Consider the following 13,703-nt stretch of genomic DNA (forward strand, 5'->3'; position numbering starts at 1 on the left):
CAGAGGAGAGAAAGCCACTCTGTGGGCGATCTGTGTGACGGACTGAGTGCTTGTGAGCGTCAGAGCAGGTTCGTGATGGCAGAGGAGCTTCTGTGTGTTTGTGGTGCTGCTGGAAGGAAAATCAAAGTGTCCCAGAAGGAAAAGTGTGAGTCACTGTTCAGCGTCAACAGAAAGATGTGTTACAGCATGTGTGAGCAAACATGAGTGAACCTGTAATATGATGAGGGCAGAACGGCGCAGTTCATCAGGGGATGGATTTTACTGCAGTAACCACCTTTCAACAAGAAACACTTCAGCATCGTTTCACCAGCAACACAAAATTATTTAATGTGAAATTTTGATTCCACTTCAGTCTCATGTTGTGTAGCTTGTAGCACCAGAGTCGTTTTCAAATCATCAACCCCAAGCAGCATCCTCTCTTTGACACTCTATCAATTCTGAAGCATCTTAGGCAAAAAGCTTAATTTCACAAACTGTACTTCTGATTTAATGTTAGCACAGGAAATGTATGTGAATGTATAATGCTCAATGTTTTGACACAGATGTGTAAGTCTAAACTGTCCCTGAAATAAATGTGTTTGGCGTTTCCTGTGTCTGTGCTGGATTGGATGTTTTTAAAGCAGACTCTGGTTCTCAGGTTTCATCGGCGTGGGAAGCTCACGCTGTCGGGCCACTGCACACTCTGTATGGAGCGATTCATGTGAATGAAACTCCCACGGGGGGAGGGATTTTTTGCTGTGAGCCTCTGCTGCGTGAATGAGACACGAGCAGTGAGCGAATGAACGACGCGCCACATGCTTTAACATCAAGAGGTGAAAAAATACCACCTTACTGTACTCTGGTGCAGTGTTCACATGTCTATACTGGATTATTTAATTCACAAATCAGGCTCAGGCACTATCACAGATGGATGAGTAAACCACTGATTATAGACTGTAGATGGATTTGATAAAGTGTAATATGCTCAAATCGGACAAATATGCACATTGAATACCATACTTTGATTTTCACGTTAACGTAGCTGACTGTGTTCACTGGAGTGGTTTGTTGTCCGATCCAAGGGTCTGTTATTTAGCGTTTGAAGCAAATGTGCTAAAAATCAAACACTTTACTTGACAGAATAAAAGAAACATGATTATTAAATAATGAGTTTTCATATATTTGATAACATATTTACAACAGATTCACTTTACCTTTTTGATAGTAAAATGGTTTTCTATTAGAAAGCTGAATATACCTGATCAATAATCTCACATTTTACTGCAATGTAACAATTCAAATAATTCCATCAACATCAAAATACATCTCTGATTTTGAAATTGAATTGCTGATGAATTGTTGGAAAGATAAATTGTATCTTTATAATGGCACGCTCATACTGCAGAGACAGAAAGGCATCAAGACATGTTAATGTTTTCAGCGTCTTTCAGTTTCATTCTGTTTAACAAGGATGTCAAAAGTAAAAAAACAACATGCATGTATATTTGTACATTATGTACGTTGTTTGGTAGAAAATGTTGCCTAGTTTTTTTATACAATAATTTAAAACTGACGTGCGCTAGTGGTGTAGTGGTTAGCTCTCTCGGCTCACAGCAAGTGGACTCCGTGTCAGAGCTCTCGCTATGTTGAGTTGCTTGTTCGTTCTGTACGTGTAGAAGTTGTCTGGTTCTAACCCAGACGTGCACACAGATGTGGGTGGGATGAACTAAAGAACAAAATGTTTCGTTTCCCATCAACAGTTGCAGCGCCTGTAATTCAGCCCTCCCTCCAGTAGGTGTCCCTGTAGCGCAGACGGCCTCTGGCGGAGCAGAGAAGCACTCAGACTGATGGATGGAAGCTGCCTGCCGCTCACTGTAGTTTGAAAGCAGCGCACTGTGCGGGAGTCAAACCCTCACACTTCTATGTGAAACCACCTCCCCCTGCATGCCATGTCACTATTTGTGCGTTTCTTGGTAGGCGACACAAACCGCCGTCTGCTGACCAGCGATGCGCAGTTTTATCACGCCTGGGGAGTTTGTGCGTAAAAGTGCGCGGCGCTCCGCGGCGCAGCGCGCTCGCTTCCCCCTCCTATCCTCCTCTTCATCTTCCTCGGCTGTCGAACCGAGCGGCGCCTCGCAGCCCCCAGAAGAGCCTCTGAGAAATGGCAGGGCTCCGTCCGCGGCCGCGGCTCGCCGCCGCCTGCTGCGCCGTGTTGCTGCTCTTCGTGTCCGCCGCAGCCTCCGTGTCGAGTCGTGATGATGCTGCGGGAGTCGAGGGGGACTCGTGGGAAAACCCAGCCCGGTCCACGCACGAGGACCCGCATCACCGCACCAACTCCACCGTGCACAAGAAGGCTTTCCCCGTCCTGTCCTTCAACTTCGACCACGTCAGGAAGCCGTTTGAGATCTCCCTGTGGATCCTGCTGGCCCTGCTCATGAAACTTGGTGAGTGTCACTAATCAATAATCGATACGCCCTCATCTGGAGGAGACACTGGCACCCCATCATTCATGTTTTGCTTCCTAAAAAGTTACATTCAAAGTTCATTTGGGTGCGAAAGTTAAATCCAAGTGTGGATTCCTGAACGTGAACAGAGTGGGTTTAGCAGTTTCCTCCTCAGTCTCACCCTCACCACGTGCACAGGGATGAACGGGTGAACGTGACATTAGTGTTAAGCTCTTTGGTGAAGTGGTGAAAATGCACCACATCAGTGGAGTTCATGTGGTATGTAGCACCTGCGGCGGTTGGCACTGTCCCCTCACATTGATAGGATCCCTGGTTTGAGCCTGAGCTTCCTGCTGCCATTCATCCTTCAGAGACTTGCCAGAAACACACAGCTGTCATCCGAGGATGGCACTGCGCAAATAATGGATCATTAATCTCTTTCAGTGTCTACAGGGGGCAGTTTGCTGCTTTATCACCCAGCAGGCTATGCTGACTTTCGCCTCTTTTTTTAATGGGATGAAATCATGCACTATTCATATGACAATTTAGCTTTGAGACTTTTTTTAATAGTTTTTATCAGAGAAATCATCCTAATGGAAGCGGCAGCTGCTGAAACATGAGCCGCTTGTGTGAGAGCTCTGCAGGGAGGATATTCGTGCCGGACTGTGTGATCTTCAGCTAACAGAGTTTCCACAGGCAGCTTCAGCTATTTTAGGCCTCATGAGGAGCGTCTGTTGACTGCAAATGTTGAGGGGTGGTGGGAGTTTATATTGAGACTAATTGCAGGGATAAAGTAAACCCTCCCGGTGGTTTATTATGATTTATCTCTTGCCATGACATTCAGACTTCATACAGCTGCTCTGAACCTCTTTTAGATGCTGTATTCTACTTCTTGGAGTATTTTTAAAGTCAGGATTGTTTGATTGTTTGTGGTTTTACATATCCTTGGTTTAGAAGGATCATATTTGAGCATATCCATGTCAATACGATGGAGCTCCTTTACTGAGACACTGTCAGTTTGTCAGGGACCCCCTCAGGGTCCCCCTGCTTGTTGTTGTGATGGAGTTTAAAGAAGCGGGCTTCAGAGAAGCTGACATTCATTCCATGTCGTCAATATGAAAGACACAACTTAGACTAACAGATCCTCACTGACAAACTCAGCTGTCATGTTAGGAATATTTCATTGCTAATGCTGTATATGTATATAATGTTAAGTCTTTAGACTGCAGCTTATCGAGCTATTGAGCCACACTGTGTGAGAAATGTTTTGGTATATTTGTTTGCATTCATGAAATAGCAGCATTAATGCGACTGCACACAGCATTTAGTTTTTATTTTACTTAAAAAGGCAATTCAGCCTTTAATCCTGTTACACTGAGTATTAAAGTCAGTATGTTTACTTCAAAAGACATTGAGAAACACAACACAGATTTCTTTTCTGCCTTTTTTCTTCTGAAAAGACCTGAAATCATCTCAGTTTTCCACTGGAGGACAACTGGTGTTACCATGCTTGGATAAAATTCAGTTACAAAGAAAGTTACACTGATAAACGTACAAAGTAGAAATCCTCAAAGTATTAGTTACTTTTGAACTCTTTGTTTGCAATGCCACTGTCAAATATTCATTTCAATTTATTTGTAGAAAGTATCTGCATTTGAAGTGCATTTCTCAGACAGACAAAAAGTGAATGAAATATCATTTTGAGTATCACAACTTTAAACCAAAAGCGTTTATGTAAAGCAGGATTTATCACTTGAAAGGATTCAGTTGTTAGCTTTACAGATATTGATTAAAAAGTTTGAATGTGAATGAAAACTCCTGGTGAATTGAGGAAGGTTTCAGATAGTGTAAGTAAAGAATAGGTTAAAGGGCTGAAGTAGGAGTTACATATTTGAGAAAGTATACATTTTTATAATTGGATTACTGTAATAACCAGTTTACTGATTCTCACTCTGTGATCACTTTTCTTGAAAGGCTGCCTATATTTAGTCTTGTTTAGATGAACTGATTTGTTTACGGACCATCATTTGATTTCTTACGTTGTGTTGGAATAATGTTTAGGATAACTGGATTTAGAATATCAGATGATCTTCTTAACTCAGTGAAGCCGGAGGCCTCCGTGGAAATGAAGCTCAGTGAAGATGCACTGCAGCTTGTGTCTCAGGTCTCTTCTGTTTTTTTAACGTCCGACCGTGTGTGAGAGTGTAACCTTGATGCCCCTGATTGGCTGCCGGAGTCTGTCTTGTAGTTTTCCATTGGCTGTACCGGTCTTTGACCTCTTATCTGTGCGTCCAGCTGTTGTCTCCGAGGGCCGGCCTGACTTCCTGTCCTAATGCACTGCTCGATAACAAAGATCTCAGTGTGCAGCGTTGGGGAGGAGGCGAGGACGGCTCCACACAAGACCACTGACTGCACAGGAAACTTGCTACGACCGCCTTAACCTCAGTCACATGATTCAGAGATCAAATGTCAAGGTCTAGTTCAGGAATGACACAAACCAAGACCCCGAAACTGAAATTTCAGCGTTCGACGGCTGGCTCCTGTTTTGTATCACTGCAGGCCATTTCAGTCTAATTCACATGTCAAATTCTTGTGTTTTTTCTTCATTTTTGGATCAGTTCACTCACTGAAATGTATTGAGAATGAAGCTCTGGGCAGATCAGTTGATTCAGGCACCATAACAGCTTGTTTCATATTTTATGAGTACTTTATATTAAAGTGATTTTAATACTGTCATTATAAATTACTGCTGTGATACAAACAGCAGCACCAAGACAGATCGATTAATGGAATATTAACGCCCTGCAGAGAGTTTGTGTGAAAATCTTCTCCTCTGTTCTCTCGTATTCATGCTGGCATTTGCGTATGGCGGGATTAACCCTGTGAGCGGCCTGCGTTTTGGCGTACTGAGGGCTGGTTTGATTACACCTTCACATCTACGGGTTTTAGAACCACCTGTTATGCTCATGTGCCTGTTTCTGTACCGTGGAATAAAATGTGAGAAGAGCCACGCTTCATCGGGAGCACAAACTAAACTCAGGAGGAGCCACAGCTGGACTCAGACCAGGAATGATCTCATGAAACCAAACCCAAAATGACATTTTTCTCTTTTTAGTGAGCTCTGACACACTTGAGGATTTCAAGTGTCTATAGGGTCATACTGGAGAATATTATAAGAGCTGAACTCATTTCCACAAGTATTTTTTTTAAAAAAGCTCACTATCTGAATGTCAAATTTCCAAAACATTATGACATGAGACGTATTAGGCAGAAGGAATCATCCGTCACTCACATATTTGCTGTTGATTAATTGATGTAGTTTTAATTCAATTCTCTGCTACGAGAAAGCCTTTAATTAATTGTTTGTCATTATCGTGTCTGCAGGGTTTCACATTATTCCCAGAGTGTCGCACATCGTCCCAGAGAGCTGTCTCCTCATCGTCGTCGGCTTGCTGGTGGGCGGCGTCATCAAGGCTCTGGATGAGAAGGCCCCCGACTCCGACTCCTCAGACTCCACAGCCTCCGCAGCCCCCGTCCTCGACTCCAAGCTCTTCTTCCTGTACCTGCTGCCCCCCATCATCCTCGATGCCGGCTACTTCCTGCCCATCCGGCCCTTCACGGAGAACATGGGCACCATCCTGGTGTTCGCCGTGGTGGGCACGCTGTGGAACGCCTTCTTCATCGGCGGCATGATGTACGCCGTCTGCCAGATCGAGGTGGCCCAGCTGGGCGACGTGGACCTGCTGTCCTGCCTGCTGTTCGGCTCCATCATCTCGGCCGTGGACCCCGTGGCCGTCCTGGCCGTGTTCGAGGAGATCCACATCAACGAGCTGCTGCACATCCTGGTGTTCGGCGAGTCGCTGCTGAACGACGCCGTCACCGTGGTGAGGAATCGCCTTACTGTACCCGGAGGTTCACGGGTTTGAATCCTACTGTCGACAGGGTGTCACTGTGGGCCCCTGAGCGTGACCCCTGACCCCTCCCGACATGCCCAAAGTTGTGCTTATCACAAAGAGACGATCAAAGTAAAACTGTTGATGATGTTATAGAATGATCCTTTTTTTTTTTCAATTTGTGTTAAAGTGAATCAACAAATCTAAAGTGGAAACTCCTGCTTCTGCCTGCAGGTTCTGTATCATCTGTTCGAGGAGTTTTCTCAGGAGGGGACCGTGACGGTGGTGGACGCCCTCCTGGGCGTGGTCTGCTTCTTCGTGGTCTCGCTGGGCGGCATCCTGGTGGGCGTCATCTACGGCGTCCTGGGAGCCTTCACGTCCCGCTTCACTTCTCACACTCGCGTCATCGAGCCGCTCTTCGTCTTCCTCTACAGCTACATGGCTTACCTCTCGGCCGAAGTCTTCCATCTCTCCGGGATCATGTCGTGAGTCCATCTCTGAAGAAAGCTGTCAGAGCTTTCTGTTTGTCGTGTGGTTTCAGTGTTTTAGTTGTTTGTGTTCGTCTCTCGTCGTTTGCTGTCATCCTAGCCTCCATTTTATTTGACCCATTGACATCTCAAGGTGTTTATCCCAGTAAATAAACTTTAAGCAACAGCAAACATCTGACTAAAATCAATACTACAACCCAATGAAATGCAGCATATCAGTAGGTAGTTGGAGTTTTGCATCTCCTTCCAGCTTTTTCCATAAAGAAGCATTTGTCAAAATCTTACCTCTTATTGGTCATTCACTCATTTTCTGTTTCTTTTTCAGTTTGATCGCGTGCGGCGTTGTCATGAGGCCGTATGTGGAAGCCAACATCTCCCACAAATCTTACACCACCATCAAATACTTCATGAAGATGTGGAGCAGCGTGAGCGAGACGCTCATCTTCATCTTCCTGGGCGTTTCCACCGTGGCCGGTCCCCACGTCTGGAACTGGACCTTCGTCATCTTCACGGTGTTCCTCTGCCTGGTGTCCAGGGTGTTGGGTCAGTCCCACAAACAGCTAGACTTATATTTATCCTTATCATTGAGCTTTCGGTTGAAGTGTGCAAAGAGACAAAAATTACAACGACTAAAAAAAATGCATATTTTTTAAATGTATTGTTGTCATTAGATATGAATTGTATGAAACAGTGTCATTGGGAATCTGTTGCTTATTTTTTATTGAGTATAATATTAGTAAAGGTATTATCAGAGGGTTTTTGCATCCTTTCAGTTTTTTTTTCTGTCTATTTCAGGAGTCATTGGTCTCACGTACATCATCAATAAATTCCGCATTGTGAAATTAACCAAGAAGGACCAGTTCATCGTGGCCTACGGTGGCCTGCGAGGGGCAATTGCCTTCTCACTGGGGTTCCTGCTGACCGACAATCAGATGAAGACCATGTTCCTGACGGCCATCATCACCGTCATCTTCTTCACCGTGTTCGTGCAGGTGACAACCTTTTTGAGCCGAACAAACCTCATGATCCTCCTCAATGATCTCATCTGGACTCAAGTAGTCAGAAGACGTCGTGATGGCCTTCCTCATAAATCTGTCCAGTTTTTAATTGTGGACGGGCTTGTGCTGTATCTGTTTTTGTTGTCTTCAGGGAATGACGATCAGGCCTCTGGTGGAGCTTCTGGCAGTGAAGAAGAAGAAAGAGAGCAGAAGATCAATCAACGAAGAGATTCACACACAGGTGAGAAGCTCAGATATTCAGTCATGAAGGGAAAAGCAGCTGTCACTGTCAGACTTGGTGAAAACATTTCTCTTCTTCTATAATCTGAAAATGGTTAACTGCTTCTAGTTTCTGGATCATCTCCTGACTGGAATTGAAGACATCTGTGGCCATTATGGACACCATCACTGGAAGGACAAGTAAGATTTGGATGATATGTTCCCTCCTTTTATTTCTCTTTTTTTTTTTTGTTGTTGTTTCAGTATTTTTTTACACAGTGTCTTGAATTGAAAAAAAAAAAATCTGTACTCCAGAAAGCAGCTTAACAATTGATTGAGACCAGTGATGGGAGGAACCGCATTGAAATAAACAGCATTGCTATTTTTAGTAATGAGTAATCTAATTACTTCTTCCAGCACTTCTTCCAGCGCCGTTATCATTATTACAATAACATGAGGCTTGGTTCCGTTGCTGTTCACCGCTTTCAGCTTGGTTTTTCCTCCGGCAGAGTCCAGCAGGAGATTCATAGCCCTGATACAGCCCTGATCGTTCAGAGGCTGCTTTCAAATGGAAGTGCAGACATCTGTTGTGTCTTATTATTCCTTTACAAATATAGGAATGCTGACTACAGTTACAAATCAAACGTGATTGGTGTTTTTTCTCGTCACACAGCAACATTTTCGGCATATCGGCATTATTTCATTGTATCAGTCATCACCTGCAAAATCATCTGTTCAACTGTCAAAATTAGTCAAGAAGACACTTCAATACCATGTATATCAGACATCGATCTGTTTGCATGAGAATGAGTGAGGAGGGTGAGGAGGGTGAGGAGGGGGACCAGTGAAGAAGTGAGCTGTGAAACTCCAGCTTCTTTTACAGTACTATGGGCTACATACAGTTTCCCTCTCTTTTTTCTCTCTTTGGTTTCTTTGTGTTTATTTTACAGTAAATCGAACTCTGATGGATGAAGTTACTGTGTGTGTTACTGAAAATTATAACAGTTTCCTTGGAAGTATGAGAGCAACGTGTGAATCAAAACTCGAAGGTTCTTCTTACTGTGAAATGCTTTTTTTCTTTATTTTCTTATACAATATGTTTTCTGTTAGCTAAACAAACCAAAAAAGAAAAAAAACGATCTCAGGAACCATTGTGACTGAAGGACTGGCCTCAGACAGTAGATGAGGGATATTTCAATGGTCCTCTGCCCTTATTGACAAACATCTAAACATTTTGACTGTCAGTGGTCACATGATGCCAAAAGGACAAAGCATTTTGAGGGCACTGACCATTTGTTTGAGAAAGAAATGTAGTTTTTCCACCTCAGTGAACTGTTTTGGAAGAGATCTGATCTCTGACAGGTGAACCATGTGGTTCTGCTGAATCGTCCAGGTTATTTTTGACAAAAGAACCAAGAGAATTGAGAATGTCTGGTCTGTTTAGAAAAATGAGCCAAAACTGTTGAGAAGGATCTTTGCATTTTGGTGGCTCTGACTGTTTATATGGGAATGATAAGTGGCTTTGAAATATGAGTGAAACGTTTTGGGAGAGACATGAGCCTCTATATAAGTGAACTATAGTGTTATGCTGAACTGTAAGACCGTTTTGCTAAGTCATCTTAGCGTTTTGAAAATGTAATTTCAGTTTCAAGAAATGAGCCAAACCAATGTAGAAAAACTGTAAAACACAGCTTATACATTTTGAACATTTTTGTTGCATCCAGGCTGAATCGCTTCAATAAGACCTACATGAAGAAGTGGCTGATCGCCGGCGACCGCTCCACCGAGCCGCAGCTCATCTCCTTCTACAACAAGCTGGAGATGAAACAGGCCATGATGCTGGCGGAGAGCGGAAGCTCGGCCAAGCTGCCGTCCCTCGTCGCCATGCAGTAAGCCACGCGCCAGTCCCCACCCAGTTTTCCACCACAAATTATGGACATTTGAAAAGTTGATATTCATATGAAAGTCAAGAATAAGATAGAAAAATCTCATCTATGGGGGAACGTAGTTAAAATCAAATCTGCCTGTTTGGAGTTGCTCAGAAATGTCCAAAAATGTGAATCCGCTGACCCTGAATTGGATAAAGCCACGTAACAGAAGGATCGATGAATGGATAGATTATTATTTGACACATCAGTCTTACAAACTGGGGAACCATGATTCAATGCTTCTGTGCTTTAAGGCTGGAAAAGACAGTGCAACATCAGTTGTCATTCAAAACCGTCCAGCTCTCTCCACCTCCGGTGACTTGATGTGTTTTCTAACAGAAACATTCAGCCGAAAGAGCCGGTCAGACGCCGGGTGATACCGAGCATCTCCAAGAGCCGCGAAGAGGAGATCAGGAAGATGCTGCGAGCCAACCTGCAGAAAACCCGACAGAGGGTGAGCTGCGGGGGCTTCTCCTTTATTGGAGCAGCACGAGAGTCCTGAAGATTCCGGAACGTTCCCGTCCCGTTTGTGATGGTTGTGTTTTATTTGCTTCTCAGCTCCGCTCGTACAGCAGACACGACCTGATGATCGACCCGTTCGAGGAAGACATGAGCGAGGTCCGCTTCCGGAAGCAGAGGGTGGAGATGGAGAGGAGGGTGCGTCTCACCAAAATCGGACGAGAATCTGCACATTTGAAACCCTTGAAAAGCGAGATAATTGGCGTGAACGTGCTGACGTGTTTATATCTCACTGACAGATGAGCCACTACCTCACAGTACCTGCAAACCGACAGGAGACACCGCCCGTGAGGAAAGTGGGCTTTGAAACAGGTTTGTTAAGCAACCTATTGATTATTTTAAACTTTAATGAGAAGGCAATCTGTTGCTTGTGTGGAGTATCTCTCCTTTGTGGCTTTGGGGCAGTGTTTTCCAAAGTGTGGGACAGATCCCCCCCCTGCGGGGAGCTACAGAGATTTTTCTTTCACACTATATAGAAAGAATTCTGCGACCTTTTAAACGAAAAGCATCTGGTAAAAGTCTTTATTTATTGAGCCTGTTCAAAAGGTCCTGACACCCGAAGCACTGCTTCAGCTGAACCTGCTGCTTGTCTCTGTTCCTTCTCCAGAGCACAAGGTCTACAGGTACGATGACAGCGAGAGCCCCAGGGGCCCCTCGTCTCCCAGCCCCCCCGCTGCCCTGCGCCTGCTGGACCAGTCGCCACCGACACCCGGCCGGAGCGGCTCGGTGCGGGTGGAAAGCGAGTCAGCGCAGAGGGCCGCGGAGGCCGACGACCAGGAGGAGCAGCTGACGATGATGCGCTTCCTCAGCGACCCCGGCCCCAACGAAGAGGAGGAGCGCGACGGATAAAACCCCGGAGGGACGAAGCACATTTACAGTACTTGAAACCTGATCTCCACAGGATGTGTTCAGCGAGTGGAGGTCCGTTCGAGGAGGGTCGCTGTAGCAAAGCTGAATTTATCGTTAAAAATGTTGTGTCTGTTACATGTGATTATCCAAGTTGGTTTTCTCTTAACAGTTCCCATGAATTTCATACATTTTATTGTCATGTACCATTCAGTATTACCAAAGCTCACACAACAGGATGTTTACTCATAATTTCTGGCTTCTTTTACATCCCGATCGGTATTTTGCATAACAACGTGCAAACGAAAATGGAGTATTTGTTTTGACCGGCTTAAAGCACCTGATGGGTGGAGTCTGCCCCGGAGGAAAAGGTCGGGACTTGAACCCAGGTCCCTGACATTCAAAGTCAAGATTGCATCATGAAGCACAAACTAGGGATTACAAACTGCAAACTATAGTTCGACAGTTGCAGGTAAAACTCTCCCGATGCTGTCACTATTAGGATTATTGCTAATTGCAGTATTGCGAAGAAATTTCATTTGCACTTTCATGATAGCCAGATCGTGAACCTCGCCCACCTTTCTCTGTCTGGGAGACCACGGTGCCTGTATCTGTGGCCCAAAGTAACATGGTTGACTTTAGGAAGCCAGTACTTTCAAGAAAAGAAAAAGCTATACCAACTTACAAGACTTCTTTCATGCTGTTATTTAAACATGAACAGCAAAGTTGAAGGACTGAGGTCCGTCTCGTGAGTCCCATAATTATTCCTGTCCTTTTTGCTGTGCCCCCAGCAGGGAATATTCCCCATTATTTGGCTTAGTTAGGTGGTTTCAGCGGTTTCAGCCACCAAACGCTGAGAATATACTGACATTGTGGAGACATACAAAACTTGCATTTTTCGGGAGACGGGTTGATTCCTTACTAAAGATAATAGCTTAAGTCGGTGGCATCCAGTCTCTGTCCTTGGTTATTGCCATCAATCTGGTTACAAGCTCCTGATGGCACTCAGGTGTGTTGCAGAAGGGAGACACCACACTTAACTGAGGTTGCATTAGTCAAGCTGTTCAGCAAACTCATCTCTTCAAAATAAAATATGAAATCTGTTATCCCAAAGTTATTAAAAGAAAAGTTTGCAAAAGAAGAAGACAGATATTGTTTGACCAAGTTCTGTGAATAAGCTTATCACTGTGCTTATAACTGCATGATTTATCTGATTTTTTTTCCCTCAGGGACTGAAACACACGACTTCATAATGTGACTGACATATTCAAGCCTCATTCGTCTATTTTGTCAAATAATCCTGGTTGTTCTATGTGAATATTTGTGGGATGAAAAAAAGAGCTTTATATCAAATGCATTCCTGCAAACTGAGCATGCAGAGATGACTAACGGAGAGATTAAGAAGACTTATGTCTGCACTTCACAGCACTTGACTGCCTAAGCTTTTACTGCCTGCACATGTTTGCCTTAAAATGTTCTGCTTATTGTGTCTATTTTTATATTTTGCAAAAATAAAGACTGTGTTAAAGTTGTAACCATTTGTCTTGAAATAAAGGCAGGAAGTGTTTACAGGATGACCAAAATAATTGATCTGATTGAGTTGGAGCTGTAAAATTGTGAATCAGAACCATGGACAGAGTTATTAACAAGCCTCATTCCTCACTTGAGTAAAAGAAGCAAGATCTTTGGATTAAAATGACCAGAAAACGATGGAGGGGACAGTGATCAGGGCTGTCTCCTGAAGTCCACTGTCATCTCCACGGTTTTGAGTGTGTTCAGCTCCAGGTTGTTCCCACTGCACCAGAACACCAGCCGCTCCACCTCCTGCCTGTATGCAGACTCATCTCCGTCCTGGATCAGGCCGATGACGGTGGTGCCGTCTGCAAAATTCAGGAGTTGGACAGCTGGGTGCTTGGAGGTGCAGTCGTTAGTGTAGAGGGAGAAGAGCAGTGGGGACAGGACACACCCCTGGGGGGCGCCAGTGCTGACAGTCCGGGTTGTAGAGGTGATGTCTCCCAGCCTCACCTGCTGTCTCCTGTCTGTCAGGAAGCTGGTTATCCACCGACAGATGGACGGAGACACGTTGAGATGGGAGAGTTTGGAGGAGAGGACGTCTGGGATGATGGTATTGAATGCCGAACTGAAGCCTACAAACAGAGTCCTTGCATAGTTCCAAGAGCTGTCAAGATGCTGCAGGATGTAGTGCAGCCCCAAACTGACAGCATCGTCCACCGACCTGTTTGCCCGGTAGGCAAACTGCAGGGGGTCCAGCCGGGGTCCTGTTATAGTCCTCAGGTGGTTCAGCACTAGTCTTTCAAAGGACTTCATGACCACAGACGTTACAGCCACCGGCCTGGAGTCGTTCAGTCCTGTAATGGGGGACTTCTTG

At 44.7% G+C, this 13,703-nt stretch overlaps 1 protein-coding gene across 1 annotated transcript; it reads left to right on the forward strand.

Annotated features, from left to right (window-relative positions):
- Positions 1–1,927: 1,927 nt before the first annotated feature.
- Positions 1,928–12,888, forward strand: slc9a1b (solute carrier family 9 member A1b). Its single transcript, XM_030120934.1, has 12 exons — positions 1,928–2,423; positions 5,808–6,307; positions 6,551–6,801; positions 7,130–7,347; positions 7,600–7,796; positions 7,954–8,043; positions 8,152–8,222; positions 9,746–9,910; positions 10,289–10,403; positions 10,508–10,606; positions 10,708–10,780; positions 11,076–12,888. The coding sequence occupies exons 1-12, from the start codon at positions 2,141–2,143 to the stop codon at positions 11,315–11,317; spliced, it is 2,304 nt and encodes a 767-aa protein (XP_029976794.1). The 5' UTR covers positions 1,928–2,140; the 3' UTR covers positions 11,318–12,888.
- The last annotated feature ends 815 nt before the right edge of the window (positions 12,889–13,703 follow it).

Source organism: Salarias fasciatus, chromosome 22 (genome assembly GCF_902148845.1).
Source record: "Salarias fasciatus chromosome 22, fSalaFa1.1, whole genome shotgun sequence".
NCBI lineage: Eukaryota > Metazoa > Chordata > Actinopteri > Blenniiformes > Blenniidae > Salarias > Salarias fasciatus.